General features: G+C 22.7%; 1 protein-coding gene across 9 annotated transcripts in view; it reads right to left on the bottom strand.

Annotated features, from left to right (window-relative positions):
* Positions 1-27,622, bottom strand: part of LOC122509187 (rap guanine nucleotide exchange factor 6-like) — a 256,566-nt gene that overhangs the window by 29,406 nt on the left and 199,538 nt on the right. For 8 of the 9 annotated variants that reach the window (XM_043623060.1, XM_043623386.1, XM_043623721.1 and 5 more), the window contains one exon: positions 6,523-6,621. In XM_043623060.1, coding sequence (XP_043478995.1) covers positions 6,523-6,621 — 99 coding nt within the window. Of the gene's footprint in view, positions 1-6,522; positions 6,622-12,014; positions 12,348-27,622 lie in introns of those variants that run through there. The other variant, XM_043623472.1, reaches the window with a different exon arrangement.

Here is a 27,622-nt window from a genome sequence, read left to right as displayed (position 1 = left end):
ATAAAATTAAATTTAGAGAAATTAAATTTTAAATAAAATTAAATTTAATCTAAAAACTAAAAGTTTTATTGTAAATATTGAAGAATGGGGAGAGGGGATAATAAATATAGAGAGAATTTGGAAAAAAATTTGTTTGTCGAGTTTTGATGAAAATATGAAAATTTGGAAAAAAATGTCTCTATGAGAAAAGTTTGGAGAATTTCAGCAATCGATTGTTGTCTAAATATACACAAAAGTTGCGAATTTTTGAAAAGAATTGTCACGCCTCCGAGGTATAAAATCATGAATACTTCCGGCTTGTTTAAATGGATTTTACTGGATTTACTGTAGTTATTGTATTATAGATGAAAAGTACCCGTTTCTAGGAAGCTACAGGTGGACCACACCAGGAATACCTCCCATGGAGTCGTCCCTGCCCTAGGGTCACGTGACTCCTTCTAATCGGCGGGTGTCTAAAAGCAGGGCCGTTCTTATCAATCATAAATCCCTGCTCTTTAATTTTCTTCTTTAGAAATTTTACAATTAGTAATTTATATTCATAATAAAATTTCCTTCTCTTCTTCTTCTTCTTTTTGATTCTTTTCTTCTTCTTTTACTTTCTTATTCTTTTCTTCTTCTGTTTTTCCTTTTTATTCATTTCTTCTTCTGTTCTTCTTTCTTATTCTTCTTTTCTTCTTCTACTTCTTCTTTTTCTTCTAATTGATTTTTTATAAAGTAAATGCTTAATTTTGTAAAAAGTAAAAGCAATAATAAATATACTATTGTATAACTACTATTGTTATACTATAATTTTACTATTCTTTGTTTACTTCAATAGTGCACCTGTAAGTGTAGACTTAAAATAAGACTTTAAAAAATAAAATTAAAATTAAAAAAAAAAAAAAAAAAAAAAAAACTTTTTTTTCAATTATTTTATGAAAAATTTGAACTGAAATTCAATTCTAAATCAATTCTTATTAGAAAGTTCTACGAGAATTCAATTATTTAAATATAAAAATGAATAATTTACTAAATAATTGAATATTTCTTAAAATTGAATTCTTATAAAGAATTTTATCAAAGTTTTGAAAAATAATTGGATTTTTCTAAATAGTTTATGGAAATCTTTAAAAATAATTGAATTCCATCACCAAACTTTGATAAATTTTTTAAAAATAATTCAATTTTATCAAGAAATTTTTAAATTATTCAAATTGTATGAAAAATAATTGAATTTTTAGGAAGAATTTCATAACTTATTTAAAAATAATTGAACTCTTGCGACAAATTTTATTTACAACTTTTCTTTAAATAATTGAATTCTTTTGGAAATTTTTATTGAAATAGTAGGTATTGAAAATAATTGAATTCAATTCCTGTAAAAATTTTAGTATTTATGAAAATAATTGAATTTCTTCGAAGAATTTTAATAAAATTTTAAGAATAATATTGCATTTTTCGAGGAATTCATTTTGAAATAATTGAAATTCTATAAAGCTTTATTACTGAGGAAAATAATTGAATTCTTGTAATAAATTTTATTAAAACTTGTAAAAATAATTGAATTCCTAAGAAAAATAAATTTTATTATTTATTAAAAAATATTGAAATTCTTGTAAAGAATTCTATTAAAGTTCTTTTTAAATAATTGAATTCTTTCGTGAAATTTTATTAAAATAGTAAATAATTGCACAATAATTGAATTTCAGCGAAAATTTCCATTTATTTGGAAAAATAATTGAATTCTTAAGAAAATTTTTTTAAATAATTGAATTCTTGCGAAGAATTTTATAAAAAAACTTTTTAAATACTTGATTTTTTCGAAAAAACTTTATGAAAATTGTGTTTTAAATAATTGAATTTTCAGAAAAATTTTATAATTTATGAAAATAATTGAATTCTATAGAAAAATTATCTATGAGAATAATTGCATTTTTCGGGGAATTTATTTAAAATGGTTTTAAAAATAATTGAAATCCCGCAATGAGTTTTATTGTTTATAAAAATAATTAAATTCTTATATTGAACTTTATCAAAATTTTTTTTCAAATAATTGAATTCTTTCGAAGAATTAAAAATTTTTATAATAAAACATTTTTAAATAATTGAATTTTTTTTTGAAAATTTCTTTGAAAATTGTGTTTCTCGTACATTTGTACGAAAGGGCATTTGTTTTGTAAGCCCGTTTACTACTTTAATAAATAAATAATTGAATTCTATTCTTATAACAAATTTTACTAAAATTTCCAAAAATAATTAAATCCCAGGAGAAGAATTTTATTATTTATAAAAATAATTGAATTCTTTCGAAGAATTTTAATAAAATTTTAAAGAATAATTGCATTTTTTAGAGAAATTCACTTAAAATTGTAATAATAATTGCAATTCTATAAATTGTTTGTAAATGTTTGTAAATATTACTTAGAAAAATAATTGAATTCTTGTAACAAAATTTTATTAAAATTTGCAAAAATAATTGAATCCCTGAGAAGAATTTTATTATTAATAAAAATATTGAAATTCTTGCGAAGAATTCTATTTAAAGTTTTTTTTAAGTAATTGAATTCGTTCATAAAATTAAAATAGTAGATTTTAGTAAACGAGTATGAAGCCTCAGAAAAAATTGTCAATTCCTTGTGAATTGGGTGCAAGGTATTTTTTTCCATAAGTGAACTTATGCAGAGAATAAGTGAAAAAATTTGATACTGTTGTGCCACTGATCACGACGCAGACATAATCCAAATGATGTTTCACAGTCTCTTGTTACAATATTCGTCATTGGATACAGTAGGTCGACATTATTTTATTGTACGTCAATGAATAATAAACTCATAATCATTGGTAATAATCTGCCAGCGCTCTCACAGTGCGAAACATACGAGAATTTATAAAGAAGAAACAAAACGACAAATTTTATACAATAAAAATAGTGTTTAGAATATTATAATGTACACTTTTCTGCTGTTAAAAAATAATTCCCTCTTTCAGCCCACTTTTGACTAAAATTTTCAAAGCTCCCACCAATTTTTTTTTACTAAAGGCTAAATTTTCAAAGCTCCAACTAATTTTTTACTAAAGGCTTAATTTTTAACTAAATTTTTTACTTATATTGTAAATTAAATTTTTTCTAAACTAATAGTTTTAATTTAAAAACTAAAACCCATTTTGGTTTTATAAATTTTTTCCTGGATGTCACAGAAATTCGTTTTTTCTGTGACACCCAGGGAAAAATTTGTAAACCCAAAGAAAAGTTTTATTCAAACCAAATATGTAAAGGTAAAAGGTGTAACGTATAATATAGTGTTTGTAAATATTTGAACAACAATCTTTAAAAAAATTGCGAATAGTTTTTAAAAAAAAAGTTTAGGGTTGTATTATTGTTATTTCCGGGTCCCCGAACCGGGGTCGCATATTGATTGTATTCAAAAAAGAAAAAAAGTTATTGAAAAATATATTCTAAAGAGAGAGAAATATACCCACGATGCGCACAAGAAATATGGGACTCAAATAGAAACGTGCAGTTGCCGTCGAAAGAAAGATTTCTCATGATTTATTTGACCCGTTATGTTTCTTTAGTCCTCACTTTTCCTTTTTCGACTGGTACCTCTCAATATTATGCACTTACTTCCCATTCCGTTAAGCTTTTACTTTTTTCCTTTTACACACAATGTTGGTTTATATTTGTGATTTACTTTATAAACATAACCGGCATTATTTATGTCGTAATCCAATTTTCCATCCAAGCAGCTAATTTCCATCCATTCAAATATCTAATTTTCCTCTTTTGTTGTTTTAATAAAAACCTAATAAAAAACCAACTATAGGAAAGTAATGTTTACTATTATCAAACAGCAATTATAAACATCTGAATGGAAAATCTACCCATTTTTTTGGGTATTATGATACTTCCGGTCATCGCAAGCTCGTAGGGGAAATCGGAGGGGAAATCAAAGGAAAGAATAAGAGATAAGAAGAAATCAGAACTGAATGGAACTTTGATTTTTTGTTTAGATTGAAGGGGGTAATTAAAGCTTGGTCCTAGGGACTTCCTACTTGAAATTTTGACCAAGCCTTCTTTTGGAGCAGATTTATACGGCTAGATAGTGGGTGGAACAACATAGAGTTGAATAAATGCATGCACTGCTTGGAAGACAAGGGGCGTGTGTGGGAAAGTTACTCGGTCACGCAACAATGCAAGAAATAATCGCAAATGACCACAGAAAACTCGTTCTTATCACATCGATTAATTAAAGTATATCATAAAGGTGTAAAACTAATAAATATTTAAATTAAAATACAGAAATCAAGTGAGAAAACACTTTTGTCCTGTTTTTGTAAATGCTACTCAAGTAATTTGAATTTAAGGTGTAAATAATAATTTTTCTTTCTTTTGACCTTTTATTACAAAGGAAAAAAAGAAATCTTACTTTCAGCCCACTTTTGAAAATAAAAAGCTTAAAAACTAATGACTTTAGAACCTTGACTTAACTTTAGAGACTGATCTACTCATCTACTGAAACCTACTATATTTATTACTTTTTTTTTTACTATTTGCTACTATTTGGATATTTTTATTTATTTCTTACACTAAAAGCTACTTTTTCCATGTTTGAGAATTTACACTTGAAATTTGTTAACAGTTGAAATAACAAAATTATTTTCAAAAATTTTAATAAACTTATTGAGAAAATTCAAAAAATTTTAATAAATTTCTCTAAAACGATTCAATTATTTTTATAAATAATATACAATTTACTAAAATCTTTAAAAATAATTGAATTCCTGTGAAGAATTTTATTATTTATAAACATAATTGAATTCTTGCGAAAATCATTGGATTCTTACGAAAACTTTTCATAAAATTTTTAAAAATAATTGAATCGTTTCAAAGAATTCAATTATTTTTATAAATATTAAAACTCATCGCAGAATTTCAATTATTTTTAATACAATTTAAAATGAATTGCGCGAAAAATCTAAACTATTCTTAAAAACTTTAATAAAATTCTTTAAAAGAATTCAATTATTTTAAAAAAATGTTAATGAAATTCTTTATAATAATTGCATTGTTTTCAATACAATTTTAATAAAATTTTTTGAAAAAAAATCATTTCATTAAAAAGATTCTTTTTAAATTCTTCTCAAGAATGTAATTACTTTAAAAACTCTATTAAAGTTCGGTGACAAAAAGTTCAATTTAATTAAAAATGCATTGAGAATATTTATTTAATTCTAATAATAAATTTTATCAAAATTATTTTATAATAATTAAATTCTTTCGAAGAATTTTCATAAAATTTTTCAGAATAATTGCATTTAAAATTGTATTAAAAATAATTGAAATCCTGCGTTGAGTTTTATTATTTATGAAAATAATTGAATTCTTATAACAAATTTTATTAAATTGTTTAAAAGTAATTGAATTCCTGAGATTTTTTTTTCCTGAATTACCTATTTATAAACATAATTGAATTCTTGCGAAAAATTTTATTAATTTTTTTTTAAATAATTGAATTCTTTTGTGAAATTTGATTAAAATATTAGATATCGAAAATAATTGAATTTCACCAAAGATTTTTATTATTTGGAAAAATAAATGAATTTTTCCTAAAACTTTTCTTAAAATTTGTGAAAATAATTGAATCGTTTCAAAGAATTCAATTATTCCTATAAATATTAAAACTCATCGCAGGATTTCAATTATTTTTAATACAATTTTAAATAAATTCCGCGAAAAATGCAATTATTCTTATAAATTTTAATAAAATTCTTTGAAAGAATTCAATTATTTAAAAAAAATTTAATTAAATTTTTTATAATAATTGATTTTTGCTGTATATAATTTTAATAAAATTTTTAGAAAGAATTCAATTATTTTTATAAATAATATACAATTTTCAGAGAAATTCAATTATTTAAAACACAATTTTCAAACAAATGATTTTTGTATTTAAATAATTGAATTCTCGTAGAACTTTCTAATAAGAATTGATTTAGAATTGAATAAAAAAAATGATTAAAGTTTTGAATAATTTTATTTATAAATTTCAAGAAAAAAATGATTGAATTTTAAAAGAATTACTTTTGTAATTTTTAGAAATAGTTAAACTTCAAAAATGCGTTACATTGAAATCATTTGAAAAAATTATTTAATTCCAGTAGACAAAATAAATAGGTATTTAAATATTCATTTAAAAAAATTATTCTATTTTTGAATAGTATAATTAAGAAATTATAAAAAAATTGAGTCTTCAAGTTTAATTTTTCGATAGCTGCTTTTTTACCATTTTTTTTTTCTGTCTTTAAGCTACTTTTTGCTACTTTATTAAAATTAATTATCGAGTACGAAGCCTGAATTACCCTCAAGTGTAGAATAATCCTCTTTAAATAAAGAGACGTTTTTTGAGCCATAGAGAAAAATTTGCATTGAAATAAGAGGAATCCTCTTAAAACAAGAATATTTTTTTTCATTGCGTCACTAGAGTATACTAATCCTTCCAAGTCTGCGAAAGGGGAATATTTTTAAAAATTTTACAAACATACCGTTTCATCAAAGACGAGATTCACCTGCCGATGGTCCGTAATCGGATGAGGATGTGGAGGTCGATGCATCCTTCCAGTATGAACCTCCGGATAGTCGATCTGTAAAAAAAATTATTTCTTCAGTTCTTTACTTATATTTCTGACAATCTTTGATTCTTTGAGCCTAATAAAGTAATAACTTTAAAGCCTAATAATATTTCAATTTACAATTTACATCATCAAAAGTCCTCAAAAGTTTTATTAAACCCTAAAGTTACTACTTAACTCATAGTTCTAAATTTAAAAATATTCTTAATTACACAGTTTTTCTAAGGATGTCAAAATTGAGACAAAAAACGAATCAAAAGTGTTGCGAAGCAACGTTTTGACTCGTTTTTTGTCTCAATTTTCATATCCTTAGAAAAATCCTTAGCAAAAAAATTTAAAATGTTGCGAAACATCGTTTTTGATTCGTTTTTTTGTCTCAATTTGACATCCTTAGAAAAACTGTGTTTTAAAAATTCTGAAAGAACAGTAAATTTTCAAATATTGTTTGCTGAGACTGTTTAAATACAACTAATTTAGATATTTCCTGTGCCTTATCATTCATTCAACAAGGAGCAGTTTTCCTTTTTTCAAGTGTCAAAAAAAAAAAAAAAAAAAAAAAAAAATTGTTATCTGTCATCATCAGGGGGTGTTTACAATTTGTTTTTATGTCAGCTGTATTAACATTTTACTGAGGATATACTCGTGCCACAATATTTAGCTCCTGGGAAGAAATGAGACAGTAGCGTTTGTTGTAATGTGTGTGCAGAAAAAGGAGGAAAAAAAAGAGAAAAACAACGGACTCTGGCCGGAACTCGTAGGCCGGACTTCCGGTTGATATAAACGTTTGCCCGTCATTAAAATCCTATATATATTGAAAATACTCAGAGATTTACTTTAATATTTTGTTAATTGTTTTTTCCAAAAATTTATCAAGTTCTGCTGCTGCAATAAATAACCTGAAAATTATTGTTCTTAATTTAAATTTAAAATTTAAATTTTTGTGTGTTTTTTTTTGTAAAGTACAAATTTTTTTCTATTTTTTTAGACTTTGAATCATATTCTCCGAGTGGGTCCTTCAACCCCGCGTGGGTGAAATTCCATACGATTGTATTTGCGCTTCTAAATGGATGTAAGTTTTCATTTAATAAATAGGTCAAGAAATAGACAAACATTAAACAAATTTTTAAATTTATTTATTTTATTTATTTCTCCTATTTTTTCATAGTTTTAATTTATTTTCAAATTAAAAAAATCCTTTACAATCTTTGAAAGAATTCAATTATTTTTTTAAATTTTGATAAAATTCTTTAGAGGAGTTCGATTTTAAGAAATAATCAAGTATTATTTTTTGTATGTTTAATTTTTAATAATTGATTATTATCAATTATTAAAAATTAAACATACAAAAAATAATGCAAAAAATAAATTGAAAAAAATTGATAATTGAATTCTCGTAGAACTTTAATATTATTTTTAAAAAAATTTTGATAAAATTCTTTAGAGGAATTCAATTTTAAGAAATAATCAATTCTTTTCAATTCTACTTCTTCTTCTTTCAATAATCGAAAAAATAAATTAATTTACAAGTAACAATAATGGAAGGGAAAAAAGTTTCATCTTTAATAATCAATTACTTTGATAATAATTACTTACAAATGTAAGTAAATAATTGAATTCTCGTAAAACTTTCTAATAAAAGAATTGATTTAAAATTGAATTTCAGCTTAATTTTAGAGAATGAAAAAATATTTTTGCCAATTCAATAAAAGATTTAAAATTTTAAGAAATAAATTTTCTTTTATTCATATGTATAATATAATCATGTATTGTTTATCACTGCATATTTTTAATAACTCACGTATTAAATAACCGGCTTTTGTGCGTCAAAAACTCTTTCAACAGCAGTTAAAATTATTTACCATTTACGTCAGTAATGTTATAACTTTAATGAGGAAATGTTGCAAAAACGCTGATACAAAATAAAATTGCAAATTTTTCCCAATTCACCAAATCATAATGTTTACATTGTGAAAAATATTTTTCCTCATAATATATACATAACTCGGGAGTTTGCTTTTTCCGATAGTTATTATAATAAAATTGCGGTTTATTGAAAACTTTCTCTAATAAACTACTTATAATTATAACAGAGTTTATAAATGGTTTACAAGTTTTTGTTTACAATTCAATTTTACGAAAATTCTTTAATTAAATATATATATTAAAAAATAACAACTTTAAAAAATTTCAAAAAAAAATTCAATTAAACCTTTTGAAAAAAATTAATTTCACCGAATTGTTAGTTAAAATTTTTATTTTCAAACATTTTAATTTGAAACCATTTCAAAATTCAATTATTTCTATAAATTCTACGCTATAATGCTTTTAATATTCAATTATTATTTATTATTTATAAAATTTTAATTGAAATTAATTTTTAAATCAATGTTTATTAGAAAATTCAACGAGTATTCAATTATTTAAATAAAAAAATAATTTATTGAATAATTGAATGTTTCTTAAAGTTAAATTCACATCAAGAATTTTATCAATAAATTTTTAAAAAATTGAATTCTTTAGACAAATTTAAATAAAATTTTTTTTTTCGAGAAAGTCGATTAAAATCGTATTAAAAATAATAATTGAAATTCTGCGATGAGTTTTATTGTTTTTGAAAATGATTGTATTCCTAAAAATAATTTCATTTTTTATGAAAATAATTAAATGTGTTTGTGTAGAATTTTATTAAAATGTTTTTTAAATAATTGAATTACTGCTAAGAATTTTATTATAGGGTAAATGCACTAGTAGTCGGACACTTAAGGATACAATCTTAAATTATGCTTTTTTTCTTGAAATAGCAAATATCTACTGTGTTTATAAGCACATTATTAATTAAATGAGTTCTTCAGGATTAAAAATCATGTAAATTTGTTACAAATACTTGAGTATTTAATAAAATATAAACATTTTAATAAAAAATTACGAATGCTTTAGTAGTCGGACACTTTTTCCCCTTGTTTCTATAGTCGGACATCGGTCAGATATTTTGAATTTATAAAGTGAAAAAGATAATTTTTTAATTGCTATCTACTGGAAAATGGAATTAAAGCATATTAGAAGTTATTAATATAATATTTAAACCCTATAAGTTTTAATATTTATGATTAATTATCAACAAAACTTTGTGCCACTCATCGCGCTACTCGAAAATGGCTGTATCTATAGTCGGACACCATGATTTTTAAAACATTAAATAAAATATTTCTTGTTTAATTATTTTCGAAAATAACACTATTTTAATAAAATATAAACTTCACACATTCGTCTAGTATACTTTTTAAAGCAATTATCACAATGCATTATTATTTATTTGTCAAAAAACACGAAAGTGTCCGACTACTAGTACTGTCCGACTATACCCGCACTTACCCTATTTATGGAAATAATGGAAAATTATTTATGTAAACATTTCAATTTTTGAGAAGTATTTTGTTATTTATAAAAATAATTGAATTCTTTCGAAGAATTTTATTAAAATTTTTTAAAATAATTGAATTTCGAAGAAGAAGATTATTATTTATAAAAATAATTGAAATTTTAACTAGAATTTTATCAAATTTTTTCTTAAATAATTAAATTGATACGAAGAATTTAAAAAAAAAATTTAAACATAATAAATTGAATTCTTGCAACAAATTTTATTAAAATTTTCAAAAATAATTGAATTCTTACGAAGAACTCTATTAATTTTTTTTTTAAATAACTGAATTCTAGCGAAAAATTGTATAAAAATCATTTTAAATAATTGATTTTTTTTCGAAAAATTTTATGAAAATTGTATTTGTTCGAAAATAATTAAATTCCTGTGAAAATTTTATTATTTATGAAAATAATTGAATTCTTAAAAAGAATTTTATTATTTACGAAAATAATGAAATCGCTGTAAATATTTTATACTATTGAATTTATGCAAAGATTTTTATCAAAAAATTTGATATGTAATTAAATTTCATCAAAGAATTTTATTATTTACGTAAATAATTGAATTTTTAGGAAGAATTTTATTAAAATTTTTCATAATCCTAATTAAATTCTTTTAAAGAATTTCTTTGAATTTCTTTAAAATAATGGAGTTTCTTTAATAATTTTAAATTGAAAATTTTTAAAGTAATTGAATTTTATATAAACAATTTCTTTCAAGTTTTTACAAAAATAGTGTTTCTTAATAATTGAAATTAAACATTTAATTTTGGGAATTTTATTAAAATTTGTATAAAATAATTGAATTCTTTTGGAAAAATTAAAGAAAATTTTTGAAAATAATTGAAATTTTGCCGAGAATTTTATCAAAAATTTTTTTAAGCAATTGAATTGATACGAAGAATTTTATTAAAATTTTTAAAAATAATTGAATTCTTGCAAATGAATTATATTCAAATTTTCAAAAATAATTGAATTCTTACAAAGAACTTTATTAATTTTTTTTTTTGTTGAAATAATTGAATTCTATCGAAGAATTTTAGAACAATTATTTTAAATAATTTGATTTTTTCGAAAAATTTTATGAAAATTGTGTTTGAAAATAATAAAATTCCTGTGAAAATTTTATTATTTATGAAAATAATTGAATTCTTAAAAGGAATTTAATTTAATTTAATGAATACTAATGTTATTCTTACGATGAATTTCACTACTTATAAAAATAATTGAATTGTTTCGAAGAATTTATTAATATTTTGAAAAATAATTTTTTTTGTTTCGAAAAATGTTATTAAAATTTTTTTTTAAATTAACTTTTTTCATGAAATTTTATTAAAATTTTATTAAAAATAATTGAGTTTTTGTAAAGAATTATACTGTTTATAAAAATAATTGAATAGCTTTGAAGAATTTTGTTATTTCTCTAAATAATTTGAATTTTTGCAAGAATTTTATTAATATTTTTTAAAGTAATTGAATTTCGGAGAAGAGTTTTATTATTTACAAAAAAAAAATTGAAATTTTGATGAGAATTATTTAAAATTTTCTACCATGATTAAATTTTTGCAAAGAATTTTATTTGTACTTTTGAAAATAATTGAATTTTTGCAATTATTTTTATCTTTTCAAAAATTCACCAAATTATATCGTTAAATTTACTAAACTTTTGGGAACATTAACTTAATGATGGATTTACAACTATGCCTTTCAAATGAAACAAAAAAGTGAGATAAAAATTTACGAAATATCGCATTAGATTATCAGGGGAAGTGTAATAGAAAAAGGAAAGTGCTTTTGAGAAAGTAGAAAATACATAATATATAGAAATCTGCCAATCGGTTTTGTTATCTAGTCCTCATCGTTACTTTTCACCAAATTGACCTTAAAATTCTTTTTGAAGTAGTATATTAAGAGGCAAACGCAACAAGGGATTTTTTTTTGCCTTTTTTTCTACAAAATGTGTTTTTCTTTGCTTTATATACCTCTGAGGAGATTACAGAGAGAGTGCTTGGTGTTCCAGGCCAACTTCTGGACAGTGAACGACCTCTTTTTGTCCTCATAGTGACCCGAGGTCGACCTGCTCTTCCAGCGTGCTTCAACATCTTCACCTTTTTTGTTCACACTTCATCCAAAATTATCACTTTATTCACTTTATTCACTATCCATTTTTTCCACGCACTTTTTTCACTTTCGTAATCCATCTTTGGTACTTAGTTTTACATCTCACACGAAATTTCTTTCTTTTTTTCCTTCTTTAATATTTTTCTATACTAATCACTACTTTTTATGTTTAGCACTAATTTCTTTTATTATTTTTCTATATTAATCACTATTTTTTACATTTATCACTAATTTCTTTAATGTTTTTCTATATTAATCACTATTTTTTATGTTTAGCACTATTTTTTGTATTATTTTTTTGTATTATTTTCTATATTAATCACTATTTTCTATATTTACCACTAATTTCTTTATTCATCACTATTTTCTGTCCCTTTCCACCTTATTTTCATTGTCCATCACTATTTTCTCCCCCTTCCATCACTGTTTTCAATATCCATCACTATTTTCAGTCCCTTTCCATCACTATTTTTAATATTCATCACTACTTTACGTTTGTAGTACTTTTTCCATCACTTTTCTTTTTTTCTTTTTTTATTACTTTTCCATTACTTTTTCCATTCAGTAGAAAATTTATTAATAACTTTCTTCATTAAATACACTATCATTTTTGTTAATAGCAACAATAATTAATTTCTTAATTCTTCGCCGTAACCTATTTATTCAGAAAGATTAGACACTTATCGCGCACTCTTCTCTTCACGACGCGATATGGCCACAGAACTGGAATATTTCGACGAAACTTTTCGCCTCTTTCTTTGGGTAGAAAATAAATTTTAATTCCAAGAGATAATAATAAATTACTTTGAAAAAAAGAAAAATGTTTTTTTTAACGAAAATGTTTAGAAAAATTCTTTTTTAGAAACGTTTTGAAAAATTCTTTTTCAGAAATGTTTTTCGAAAAACGTTTTTTTTTTTGAAGAGAAAAACAAGTTTTTAAAGCCGACGAGGTCACTCGCGTGCGAGTTCCCAGCGCTAACTGTGGAACGGTTCACCATTCCATGACGCGCTGTATCAACATGGAAGAGCATGAGAAGCTCCGACTCATAAAAACTTGGAGCTAGATGGGTCTGTCTCAACTTGTTGCGGTGTGAAAGAAAGAGAGAGTGGTACTCTTCATTTCCACGTGAGTTCTCCCACTATACATATATATATGTGTGTGTGTAAGTATAGAATAATAATAATAATAATAATAATAATAATAATAGTATATATCGTGTTGAATTTCTGTGTGGAGTGGATGCACTCGCTCATAGTGTAGCATATGAGCAGGAACGGAGAGAGACAAGGCAACTTGGAGGAGTTGATCACGTGACACGACCGTACGGTTCACACGTGTTAACATACTGTGTTAAATAACTTGGGAGGCTTGGAAATGCCTACAAGTTTATTGAATAGTATCTATCGTACCTATATTCAAAGATGAAGAAAGAAAAAAGGACGAAAAAGAAAGAAAAAAATCTAGACTTCAAAAGAAAATATTCTTGTATTCTTTAGTGCGAATTTCTGTTTAGAAGAAGTTTTATTTAACTTCTATTTAGACGAGTTAACAGGGAAAAATTTAGTCGAAAAATTCAATTACCTAACTACCTAACAACTACTAACTAAAAAAAAACTAAACTAACTATTAACTAAAAGTTAATCAATGATTAAATCCTTAACCGACCAATCATAAGCGGTTAAACTGACTTTAATCATACATAAACTTTTAATCGGAGCTGGTGAAACTGGCCCTAAGTAGTTAAGTGGAAAGTAGTTTTTTAGTTATAACTTTGTAGTTATGCTAACAATCACAGTGAAAAGAAAGTCTTATTTTAAGGCAGCAGGCAGTCTTGAATTAAGATGCAACATTTTTAAAACAGACAATGCTGCAATTACTCAATGGGTTTTGGAGAATTTAACATTGAAGCAGACAATGCTGAATTTAAAGATATACTGATCTTAAAGATTTAATTTTTTGTGATGTTTGTCTATAGTTGATTTTACTATTTCTGATGTAGCCAAAAAATAATAGTTCAGTTGACTAGGAAAAGTTAAGTTGTACAAAAATAATTACAAAATCTGATGGCACCAACCACATTCTTAGTTTTTTTAACCCCTTTTTGGTAGTTAATACATCTTTATAAATTCAGTGACAACTTCTTGAATTATTAAAAGTTTTAAAGATTTTAAGTTTTCAGAAATTTTTTAAAAATTATAAAAAAGCACTCTGCAATATAGTTTTTAACTCCCTAGGTGAATAAAGGAGGTGAAAATTTGTAACATTCTCCTCACTAAAAACTAAGGGCTGTTATGATTTAAATCAAGATCATTCTCTAAATTTGAATCATGAATAACTGATTTGGAAGCAAAAAATCCAGTCACTAATTTAAATACTAATATTTCTACTGATCATTTAGTAAAAAATAAGTGATTGGCAGTCAAAAATATAACTAATGTTTCAGTAGATTTTTTTATTTAATTTAATTAGTCAAAGTTTAACTAATTTTTCAGTTATTTTTCCTACTAAATATCAGTTATTTTTCCACTGAAGATCAGTTATTTTTTCCACTAAAAATTAGTTACGTTTAACTGATTCAAAAGCGAAAAATCAGTCACTGATTGTCTATGATATTTGACTGATTCAAATTTAGAGAGAATTCTTCGCACAGCTGATAATTTTATTAATTTTAAAAAACTAGCAAAAAGTAGTTTTAAGACTGAAGAAAGTAGTTAAAAGCAGCTTTTAAAAATTTAAATTTAAAGATTAAAAAAAAAATTGTTTTGGTCGATTCACAAAAATTTGATTCAGTATTTGCCTAAAGAAATTCCTCTAAAGAATTTTCTCAAAATTTTTAAAAAATAATTGAATTCTTTCAAAGAATTTAAATTAATTTCAAGAATAATTGCATTTTTCAAACAATTCACTTAAAATTATATTAAAAATAATTGAATTTCTGCGAAGAATTTTATTATTTTTATAAGTAATTGAATGTTTGCAATATATGAATTTTAGTAAAATTTTTTAAAATAATTGAATTTCAGCGAAGAATTTTATTATTTGTGAAAATAATTGAATGATTGCGAAGAATTTTATAAAAATTTTTAAATAATTGAATTTCTTTGGAGAATTTTAATGAAATTTTTTAGAACAATTGAATTTTTAAAGAATCTATTTGAAATTGTTTTAATAATAATTGAAATTCTGCAAAGAATTTTATTATTTTTTAAAATAATTCAATTTTTGCAATGAAATTTATTACAATTTTTTTAAATAATTGAATTATTATAAAGAATTTTATTAAAAATTTTTTAAATAATTGAATTCTTTCAAAGAAGTTTCATAAAATTTTTAAGAATAGTTGCATTTTTCGTATGCAATTCATTTAAAATTGTATTAAAAATAATTGAAATCCTTCGATGAGTTTTAATATTTATACAAAAAATTGAATTCTTGCAAAAATTATTATTAAAATTTTTAAAAATAATTGAATTCCTGAGAAGAATTTTATTATTTACAAAAAAAAATTTAATTCTTTGAAACGATTCAATTATTTTCAAGAATTTTAAGAAAAGTTTTCGTAAGAATTCAATTATTTTCTTAAATAATGAAAATCTTCGATGAAATTCAATTATTTTCAATATCTACTATTTTAATCCAATTTCACGAAAGAATTCAATTATTTTTAAAAATTTTAATAAAATTTCTTATAATAATTCAATTATTTTCATAAATATTAAAACTCAACGCAGGATTTCAAATATTTTTAATAAAGTTTGAAATAAATTTCTCTAAAAATGCAATTATTATTAAAAATTTTATGAAAATTCTTCGAAAGAATTCATTTATTATAAAAAAAATTTATTATTTGAATTTCATAATTATTCTCAATGCATTTTTAATTAAATTTGTTGAATGAACTTAATTATTTGCACAAATTTAAAATAAATTCTTCGTAGGAATTCAATTATTTCCAAAAAAAATATTAAAATTCTTAATTATCAATTGAATTTATTATAAAGAATTTCATTAAAATTTTTTTAAATAATTGAATTCTTTCAAAGAATTTTATTAAAATTTGTAAGAATAGTTGCATTTTTCGCGCAATTCATTTAAAATTGTAATATAAAAATAATTGAAATCCAGCGATGAGTTTTAATATTTATAAAAAATAATTGAATTCTTGCAACGATTATTATTAAAATTTTTAAAAAATAATTGAATTCCTGAGAAGAATTTGATTATTTTTAAAAATAATTGAATTCTTGCGAAGAATTTTATAAAAATCTATTTAAATAATTGATTTTCTCCGAAAAATATTAGGAAAATTCTGTTTTAAATAATTGAATTCCTATGAAAATTTTTTTATTTTTAAAAATAATTGAATGTTTGCGAAGAATTTTACAAACATTTTTTTTAAATTATTCAATTCTTTTAAAAAATTTTTTATTAAAATAGTAGAAATTAAAAATCATTGAATTAGGAAAAATTTGTGATAATAATTGAATAGTTTTAAAGAATTTTATTAAAATTTTTTTAATTTTTTCAAATAACTTTATGCAAATTTTTGAAAATATTTTTTTTATTTTAACTGTTAACAAATTGAAAGTAGTGTAAATTCTCAAACATGGAAAAAAGTAGCTTTTAGTGTAAGAAATAAAAAATAGTATCCAAATAGTAGCAAATCGTAAAGAAAGTAGTAAATAGTATAGGTTTTAGTAGATGAGTGCGAGGCCTGGAATTAGTGGAAAGTTAACTAATGAACTACTATAACAATTATTAAAATTTTACTATTTGTTAATATAGAATTCTACTATAATTCGGATTTAGAGTTTAGTTTTCAACGCTAAGTGACGCTACTTTTAGAGATAAATTAATATAGGTTTTTTAGGTACTTTATGTACTTTAGATACTTAGGTACTGTAGGTACTTTAAGTACTTTATATACTTTAGGTTCTTTATATACTTTAGGTACTTTAGATACTTTAGGTTCTTTATATACTTTAGGTACTTTAGATACTTTAGGTTCTTTATATACTTTAGGTACTTTATATACTTTAGGGCACTTTAGGTATTTTAAGTCACTTTAGATACTTTAGGTTCTTTATATACTTTAGGTACTTTAAGGCACTTTAGGTATTTTAGGTCACTTTAGGTACTTTAGGGCACTTTAGGTATTTTAGGTCACTTTAGGTACTTTAAGGCACTGTAATTATTTTAAGTCACTTTAGGTACTTTAGGTTCTTTAGATACTTTAGGTACTTTAGGGCACTTTAGGTATTTTACGTCACTTTAGGTAACTTTAGGCACTTTAGGAAAAATAATTTCGACAAAAGATTATATAGTTTGAAAAGTATCTAATTAGTCTAATTAGTTACTTAGTCTAATTAGTCTAACATAGTCAACCAAATTGACAAAAATTCAAGAACCGCAGAGATAAGTTTTCTCGTGTAGGTAGGTATATATAAAATTGATATTTAGCAGAAGAAACCGTAGAGAAAAGAAAGGTCCGAGCGAGGTCGACGTTGCTAAAAATTCCACCCCTAACCCCCTCGCGTCCCTACACCGGCAATGCGATGGTGGTCCGAAACAGGCCCAGGGACGTCTTATATTCATTCTGTAGCCATGGCGTTCAACTTGGCGCCTGTCTATTTTATTTTAGTTCTTTCTTGCAGTCTCGCTCAGGACCGTAGTGGCGTCACTGCACTTGACTGCAGGAGAAAAACAAATGCAAAAACACATCCAGTATATATTTAGTCTAATAATCCCACTTTACACTCTCAAGTGCTTCTTCGCCCTTGAGAAAAATTCCTTTTTTCAATTCTAATAAAATAAATAATTTTAATTTCAAGTTTAAACCTAGCCCCTTTATCTCAAGTATTTAAAAATCGTTAAATTTAAATTTCCTCGCCTTGGAAATTTAAAAGAAAAAAAGAATAGATAAAATTGTAATTTTTCCAATTGTCATATAGAAAACATTTTTATGAGGGTCAAATCTATAGTAGTCGTAAATTATATACTAAAATTTATAGCTGCACGTATCTATAATACGGGAATTTTTTTCGGATTGTTCAGTGATCCCTATAAGAACTTTAAAAATCATAAAATTTGAAAATGCTCTTCGAGAGACAAAAAAATATCCGGCCTATTGACAATTTTTTTCCATTTTTCGATCATTTGTGTATTTTAGTTAAAAATGCTGCAAAAAAAAAAATTAATATCAAACTGATTGAAAGAATAGAAAATAGAAATTGAATTATAAATGGAATTGAATATACAAATAAAATTGAAAATAGAAAAGGAATTGAATACAGAAAGTAGAAACAGAATTGAATATAGAAATAGAATTGAAAATAGAAATGGAATTGAATATAGAAATAGAATTGAAAATAGAAATGGAATTGAATATAGAAATAGAATTGAAAATATAAATGGAATTGAATATAGAAACAGAATTGAATATAAAAATAGAATAATTGAAAATAGAAATGGAATTGAATATAGAAAGTAGAAACAGAATTTCATATAGAAATGGAATTGAATATAGAAATAGAATTGAAAAAAAAGGAATTGAATATAGAAAGTAGAAACAGAATTGAATATAAAAATAGAATAATTGAAAATAGAAATGGAATTGAATATAGAAAGTAGAAACAGAATTTCATTTAGAAATGGAATTGAATATAGAAACAGAATTGAATATAGAAACAGAATTGAATATATAAATGGAATTATAATATAAAAACATAATTAAATATAGAAACAGAATTGAATTTAAAAATAGAATTGAAAATAGAAGCAGAATTGAAAACAGGAACAGAATAGAAAATAAAACACATCTTTTAGAGAATAGAGAAAAGTTTTTCTGAATACATAAACTTTGTTGTCCTCTTCCTAACAATGATTATTTGATAAAAAGAAGAAACTTTAACTTTAACTTTAACTTGAAATGGAAAGGATCAGTTGGACCGGAACTCAACCTGTCAGTGAAAACTGACCCCAACTTCCGCCAATAAAAAACAGACCGATGCTTGTAAAATCCCCTCGACAACAAACCAAAACAAACTAATTAACCAATTTTAAACAAAACTCAATTTGACGGAAAACATCAATTTTCCCCCTATTAGAGAAACTTGATTCGTCATTTTCTAAAATTTAATAAAATACAAAAATTAATTTTTCCAGTGAGTTTTAATTCTTTCAAAATTTAATCATTTTTTTCTTGAAATTTTACAAATAAAATTATTCAAAACTTTAATCATTTTATTTTATTCAATTCTAAATCAATTCTTATTAGAAACTTCTACGAGAATTCAATTATTTAAATAATAAATAATTTATCTGAATAATTGAATATTTCTTAAATTTCAATTCTTTTAAAAAACTTTATCGACATTTTTTAAAATAATTGAATTTTTACGAAGAATTGCATTAAAATTTTTGTTAATAATTAAATTCATTCGAGAAACGTAACTAAAAATAAATTGAAAATAATTATTACACTCTAAGAAAGAAATTATGTCTAATTGCTTTAAATAATTGAATTTCTTTAAAAATTCTATGTTATTTATTAAAATAATTGAAATCATCCAAAAAAATTTATTAAAATTATATTGAAAACAATTCACTTATTATAAAGAATATCATTGAAATTTTTTAAGGTAATTAAATTCTTTCAAAGAATTTTATTAAAATTTTTAATAATAGTTGCATTTTTCGCGGAATTTATTTAAAATATTGTATTAAAAATAATTGAAATCTTGCGATGAGTTTTGATATTTATAAAAATAATTGAATTCTTTGAAACGATTCAATTATTTTCAAAAATTTTAAGAAAAGTTTTCTTAAGAATTAAATTATTTTCTCAAATAATGAAAATCTTCGGTGAAATTCAATTATTTTCAATATCTACTATTTTAATAAAATTACACGAAAGAATTCAATTATTTAAAAAAAATTAATAAAATTCTTCGCAAGAATTCAATTATGTATATAAATAATAAAACTCTTCTCAGGAATTCAATTATTTTTAAAAATTTTTATAAAATATGTTATAAGAATTCAATTATTTTCATAAATAATATAACTCAACGCAGGATTTTCATTATTTTAATACAATTTTAAATAAATATCTCTAAAAATGCAATTATTTTAAAAAATATTTATGAAAATTCTTCGAAAGAATTCAATTTTTATAAGAAAATTTTAATAAAATTTATTATTACTTAGAATTTAATAATTATTCTTAATACATTTTCAATTAAATTTCTTCAATGAATTTAATTATTTGCAAAAATTTTAAAGAAATTCTTCGTAGGAACTCAATTATTTTAAAAAATTTTTTTTAAAATTCTTTGTAAATATTTAATAAATTTCCTAAATTTGAAGAAATTCAATTATAAATTATAAATTGATTTTTTGTTACCGAACGTTAATAAAGTCTTTAAAAAAATAGCATTCTTGAAAAGAATTAAAAAAAAAATTTTTTAAAGAAATGATTTTTTTCAAAAAATTTTATGAAAATTGTGTTTTAAATATAATTGAATTTCTTTGAAAATTGTATATTATTTATGAAAATAATTGATTTCCCTCAAAAAATTTTATTAAAATTATATTGAAAACAATTCAATTATTATAGAGTATTTATTTGAAATTATTTATACCTAATAACTGAATTCTTTCAAAGAATTTTATTAAAATTTTTAGGAAAAGTTGCATTTTTTGTTGAATTTATTTAAAGTTGTTTAAAAAATAATTGAAATTCTGCGATAAGTTTTGTTATTTATTAAAATAATTCAATTGTTGCATCAAATTTTATTAAAATTTTGTTTAAAGAATTAATTTCTCTTGTAGAATTTTATTTATTAAAATAATTGAATTCCAGAGAAAAATATTATTACTTATGAAAATAATTAATTTCTTGTGAAGAATTTTATTCAAATTTTTTTAAATAATTGATTTTCTCAGAATTTCTTAAAACTTTTTTGAAAATAATTCAATTCCATTGAGAAATTTCATTAAAAAATTGAAAATAATTGAAATCCTGCTATGAGTTTTAATATTTATAAAAATAATTGAATTCTTGATAAGAATTTTATTGAATTTTTTCGAAAAATATTAGGAAAATTCTGCTTTAAATAATTGAATTCCTGTGAAAATTTTTTTATTTCTGAAAATAATTGAATGTTTGCGAAGGGAATGTTATAAACATTTTTTTCAAATTTTTCAATTCTTTTGGGAAATTTTTTATTAAAATAGTAGATATATCCAAATAGTATCTAATCGTAAAAAAATTGGTAAATAGATTGGTATTGGTAATTGGTAAATAGAATAATTTTTTACAGATTTACTTTTTTCTCGACGTAAAAAATCGAAGGCAGAATTTTTGTATTTTGATCAGATTGTTAACGGAAACTAGAAAAGTTCAAAGCTCTCTTATCGGATATCTATAACTGAAGCAATATAGTTTCAGAAAGTTTGTTGTTTCGAAAATCTCCTAGATATATAACCAGAGAAAAGAAAGTATCAATTTCCGGGGAACTTGTGATAAGGGTTTATCGATTATCAATATTATAGTTTCGACAAATTTACCTGTTACCTCGGTTTCAACAACTCTTCTTCTTTCTCTTTTTTTCGTATTTATAATTTGAAATTTAGTGGTTCAAAGAAAAATTTATTAACGCAATAAACATTATTCAGGTAGAAAGAATGTGATGTCAGTTATTGATGTTTTGTTTATAATTAAAATGTTATAAAAGCAAATATTTTTCTCAGTATATAAAGAATGAAAAATATGATAAATTTACGACACTGATATACAAATGACACTTTTGTAATAGGATTACACAATATTCCAATAAGTCTTTTGTCAATATTGGAACTTTTTTTTTTTTTTTATCGTTTCCGCTTTGTAAACTCAGTTCTCTTCCCATGATTCCCTTGCACTGTTTTCTGAAGAAAAAGGTGTGGAGAAGAACTTCCATTCTTTTTTTTATTTAAGAATCGAGTTTTTCCCCTTGTGCTCGCTGGAGCATAAAATGTTCCGAACCCTTTGACGTAATAGTTTATATATATAGGTATTTATTTCTACCTTTGAAATACATTATTAAATAATTTCCCGTATGAAAATTTAACAAGGACTTGAATAGTTTTTCCTTTTTTGTAGAATATAATTTTATTTTTAGTTGAACAAAGTAGGTCGATTTTAGTATTATGATTATTATTCGTAAATCTTTTTCTATGAATGAAATTTTCTATATATTTTCGCAATATATTTGAATTGTATTGTAAAAAAAAAAGTGTGTGTAAAGTTAGAGAGGGAGATATTCGCGTTTGTATTTGTGAGATAGCGCAACGTCTTTGCTTTTGCTTTTCCATTCATGTCTCGCGGTCACAACATCAACACACATACTACAGCGTTCCCTACGTTTGTGGCTTTTATTATCGTATTTGTGCGAGTAAAATTCTACTATTTTCTACAACTACATTCACAAACCTCAAGCTCCGGTTCTTACTCACGATCTCTGAGTCATAATAATTGAACTCGTGTGGGAAAAATTTAAATTAACTTCTTCTTTGTTGTGTTTGTTTTAATTCATGAGGTTGTGATTTGCTCTTTTTTCATTTTTTTTCTTATATTGTAAATATTTTTGTAGACGCTGACTCGTTTCGTTTATAAATAAACAAATGTCACTTCTATTTAGAAATAGTCTGATAATTTTAGACTTTTCTTTAAGAAAAATAATAACAGGCTCTCGTATACTCTTCTACTAAAACAAACTTTTACTATTTACTACTTTTTCTACGATTTCCTACTATTTGAGTTTTTGGATTATTTTTTTAGATTTGTGCCACTAAAAGCTACTTTTTTCTATGTTTGAATTTGAAAATTTACTACATTCTTAGTTCTTTTATTAATTTAACTACTTTTTGGTACAACTGTTTGGTCTGTACAAATTTTTAAATTCAGCTGACTTCTTGAATTATTCAGACTTGTTGAAGTAGTCAAAAATCAACTAAAAATTCTTTTGAGTGTAAATTAATTTTTAATACGTGTGACTTTATTGCAATTTTATTGCAATATTATTGCAATAAAGAAAAAATAGCTAAACTTCGTTCATTTCAACGTTCGGAACTTCAGAAGCTTATAGAGAATTGACGCGAAAAAGGGGAGAGAAAAAGAAACTTGAGACGGCAAATTTTGAATATTGAAAATTAACCATCCAAGAAGGACTTCTCTTAATTAAAAGAAAATTGACAAAGATTCTCAAGCAAGGAAAATTACCCTCTCAAGAATTCATGGTTGAAGTGAAAACGAACAAGATTGGAAGCAGAGGAGGATTAATATTATTCGCGCCCACTCTCACCCTACATATACCTACGTATAATACGAACGCAAAGAACTACTACGGTAATTTGCAGTATCATCACCGCACCATTATCTCAAGAGGTGGATATATATATAATTGCAAGAAAACGTATACGTCAGGTGCATGAACACATCACTGAGAATTTAACCAACTCCCATTTTCTACAACTAACAAAATTTTTTGGAAAAATATTTCCAAGTCATCTAAACTCTCTAAATTTGAATCATATTTAAAAATAACTGATTTAGAAGCAAAAAGTCAATCACTGACTATCTACTATTTTAATAAAAAATTTCTCAAAAGAATTGAATAATTTAAAAAAAATGTTTATAAAATTCTTCGCAAACATTCAATTATTTTCATAAATAAAAAAATTTTCACAGGAATTCAATTATTTAAAGCAGAATTTTCCTAATATTTTTCGAAAAAATCAATTATTTAAATAGATTTTTATAAAATTCTTTGCAAGAATTCAATTATTTTTATAAATAATAAAATTCTTCTCAGGAATTCGAATATTTTTATAAATAATTAAATTCTTCTCAGGAATTCAATTATTTTTATAAATAATAAAATCCATGTTTAGGAATTCAATTATTTTTTAAAATTGCAATAATAATGATTGCAAGAATTCAATTATTATTTTTATAAATATTAAAACTCATAGCAGGTTTTCAATTATTTTCAATTTTTTCAATGACATTTCACAATGGAATTTAATTATTTTTAAAAAGTTTCAAGAAATTCTGAGAAAATCAATTATTTAAAAAAATTTCAATAAAATTCTTCACAAGAAATTAATTATTTTCGCATAAATAATAACATTTTTTCTTCGGAATTCAATTATTTTCATAAATAATATTCTACACGAGAACTCAATTCTTCAAACAAAATTTTAATAAAATTCGTTGCAAGAATTCAATTATTTTCATAAATAACAAAACTTATCGCAGAATTTATATTATTTTTTATACAATTTCAAATAAATTCCACAAAAAATGCAACTATTCTTAAAAATTTTAATAAAATTCTTCGAAAGAATTCAATTATTTTCAAAACTTTATTAAAGTTTGGTGACAAAAATTCAATTTATAATTTGTAATTGAATTTCGGCAAATTTAAGAAATTTATTGAATTTTTACTAAGAATTTTGTAATAAAATTTATAAATGAATATATATAAAATTAATATTGAATTTCGACAAATTTAAGAAATTTATTAAATGTTTACTAAGAATTTGAATTAAATTTTTTAAAAATAATTGAATTTCTAAGAAGAATTTCTTTAAAATTTTTGAAAATAATTTAATTCATTCAAGAAATTTAATTAAAAATGTATTGAGAATAATTATTAAATTTTAATATTAAATTTTATCAAAATTTTTTATAAGAATTGAATTCTTCTGAAGAATTGTCATAAAATTTTTAAAAATAATTGCAATTTTTGAGAAATTTATTTAAAATTGTATTAAAAATGATTGAATACTGTGTTGAGATTTATTATTTATGAAAATAATTGAATTCTTATAACAAATTTTGTTAAAATTTTTAAAAATAATTGAATTTCTGATAAAAGTTTTATTTTTTATAAATATATAATTGAATTCTTGCGAAGAATTTTATTAAATATTTTTTAAATAATTGAATTCTTTCGTGAAATTTGATTAAAATAGTAGATATTAAAAATAATTGAATTTCACCAAAGATTTTCATTATTTGAGAAAATAATTGAATTCTTAATAAAACTTTTCTTAAAATTCTTAAAAATAACTGAATCGTTTCAAAGAATTCAATAATTTTTATAAATATTAAAACTCAAAGCAGACTTTCAATTATTTTTAATACAATTTTAAATGAATTCCACGAAAAATTCAATTATTCTTGAAAATTTGAATAAAATTCTTTAAAAAAAATTCAATTATTTAAAAAAAATTTGATATAATTTGTTTCTTAGATTGTAATAATTATTTTCAATTCATTTGTAATTACATTTCTTAAATGAATTTAATTATTATCAAAAATTTTAATGCAATTCTTCGTAAAAATTCAATTATTTAAAAAAAATGTTGATAAAGTTTTTTATAAGAATTGAAATTTAAGAAATATTCAATTTTTCAGATAAATTATTTATTATTTAAATAATTAAATTCTCGTTGAACTTTCGAATAAGAATTGATTTATAGAATTGAATAAAATAAAATGATTAAAGTTTTGAATAATTTTATTTATAAATTTCAAGCAAAATGAATTGAAAAATGATTGAATTTTGAAAGAATTACTTTTGTATTTTTTTGGAAATAGTTAAATTTTAAAAATGCGTTACATTGAAATCATTTGAAAAAATCATTTAATTCCAGTAGACAAAATAAATAGGTATTTAAATATTTATTTTAAAAAATTATTCTATTTTTCCTAGTAATTTAGAAATTATAAAAAAATTGATTTAATTTTTCGATAGCTACTTTTTTACAATACTTTTTTCTGTCTTTAAGCCACTTTTTGCTACTTTATTAAAATTAATTATCGAGTACGAAAGCCTGTGACTGCAGTTTTTCTACGGATATCAAAATTGAGACAAAAAACGAATAAAAACTGTTGCTTCGCAACACTTTTGCTTCGTTTTTTGTCTCAATTTTGATATCCTTATAGAAAAACTGTATGTCAGTTAAAAATCATACTTTAAAATAAAAATTCAGAGTGGGTTGAATAATAATAAAAAAATAATAATTATTATAATAACAACGTGCAATGAATTATTCTAAAAAGAGAATATTTTTCGTACAGGAGGAAAGAAAATTGTTTAATTTAAAAGAGAGTTTTTAAAAAATGAGAAGATAAATGGAAATTATATTAAAAATATAAGACAGGAGGAATATATATGTATATAGTTGAGAAAAAGGGAAAAGTTGTATTATTCTTTTTTAATGCAACCTGAAAAGCGGTGGATTGGGATTCACGAGTAGAAAAATGAAAAATAAATGTTAAAGGTCACGAGTTTAATATGCTACAGATTTAACAGCTCCCGGCAATGTTGAACCTAAATACGCCTCTATGCCATTAAAAAAACATGAATACAAATGCGGGGGCTTGAGATTTTCACGTGGGAGAACAACAACAACAACAACTGGAATATAAATAATAATTTACCTAAATGTATATTTTATTCTGCCATTTCATTCAATTTACCTTTTGTATTTTGTTTTGTTTTGTTTGTTTTTTTTTTTTTTTTGACAAAAAAAGAAATTCAACAATAACATAAATTTCAATAAAATTTATATTAGAACAGAAATATATTTGTTTTTTATTTTTAATTCGTGAAAAAGGTGAAATAGTTTCTTAATTAACGTAATTATATATTCTTTATATGATAACGTATAATTAACGTTCATATATTTAACCATTTATAACATTAAATTTAATATGTCAGAGTTTACTTGAAAGTCAAAGTTTACGTTTAATTATTTGAATCAGTTTCAATATTTATCATCCGTGATTATTAAAAATTCTCATTTTTCCCGATACTTTTTAAAAAAACGACTACATGTCAGAATTTTATTAAAAACTCTATATTTGCTTAATGAATTTAATTAATTTAATTTCAATTATGAGAATTTAAATTATAATTTAATTTTTCACGAAAAAAAGCTCGTTAGTTTCTCTAGAATAGCGAAAGTTTAAAAAAAAAAAAAATTAAAATTTCTCTAATACCAGTGAAATTTGTATAGCTATTCCAGATAAATATTTTTTTCCGCATTAAATTTAATTTAAATTTAGTTTTAAAAACATTTTGTTCATTAACAATATAGGTACTTGAAAGCAAATGTAAAATGGAAATTTTTCTTTTTTGAAAAAAACACTCACGAACACAAATTATTTATGCTTTTTGAATATGTAAAATGGATATGAAAGTAGACGGAATGGTCATTTAAAAAAAAGAAAAAATAAAAAGTGTGAGAAATTTTTATAGAAAAATTAGAGAACCGAAGAGACTGGCGACATAAAAGAAACTAAAGTAGTGCAAGATTTCTATATTACATTACAAGTATTGACTACTAAACGCATGGCCTTAATTTCTTTAGAAAGAATTTAAATGAAATTATAAACTCGATTCATTCTTTGGT

This window comes from Leptopilina heterotoma, unplaced genomic scaffold (assembly GCF_015476425.1).
Source record: "Leptopilina heterotoma isolate Lh14 unplaced genomic scaffold, ASM1547642v1 Lhet_0, whole genome shotgun sequence".
NCBI classification, from domain to species: Eukaryota; Metazoa; Arthropoda; class Insecta; order Hymenoptera; family Figitidae; genus Leptopilina; species Leptopilina heterotoma.
Note: the sequence above shows the minus strand (reverse complement) of the source record. Positions and strands in the feature narration are given on the sequence as shown.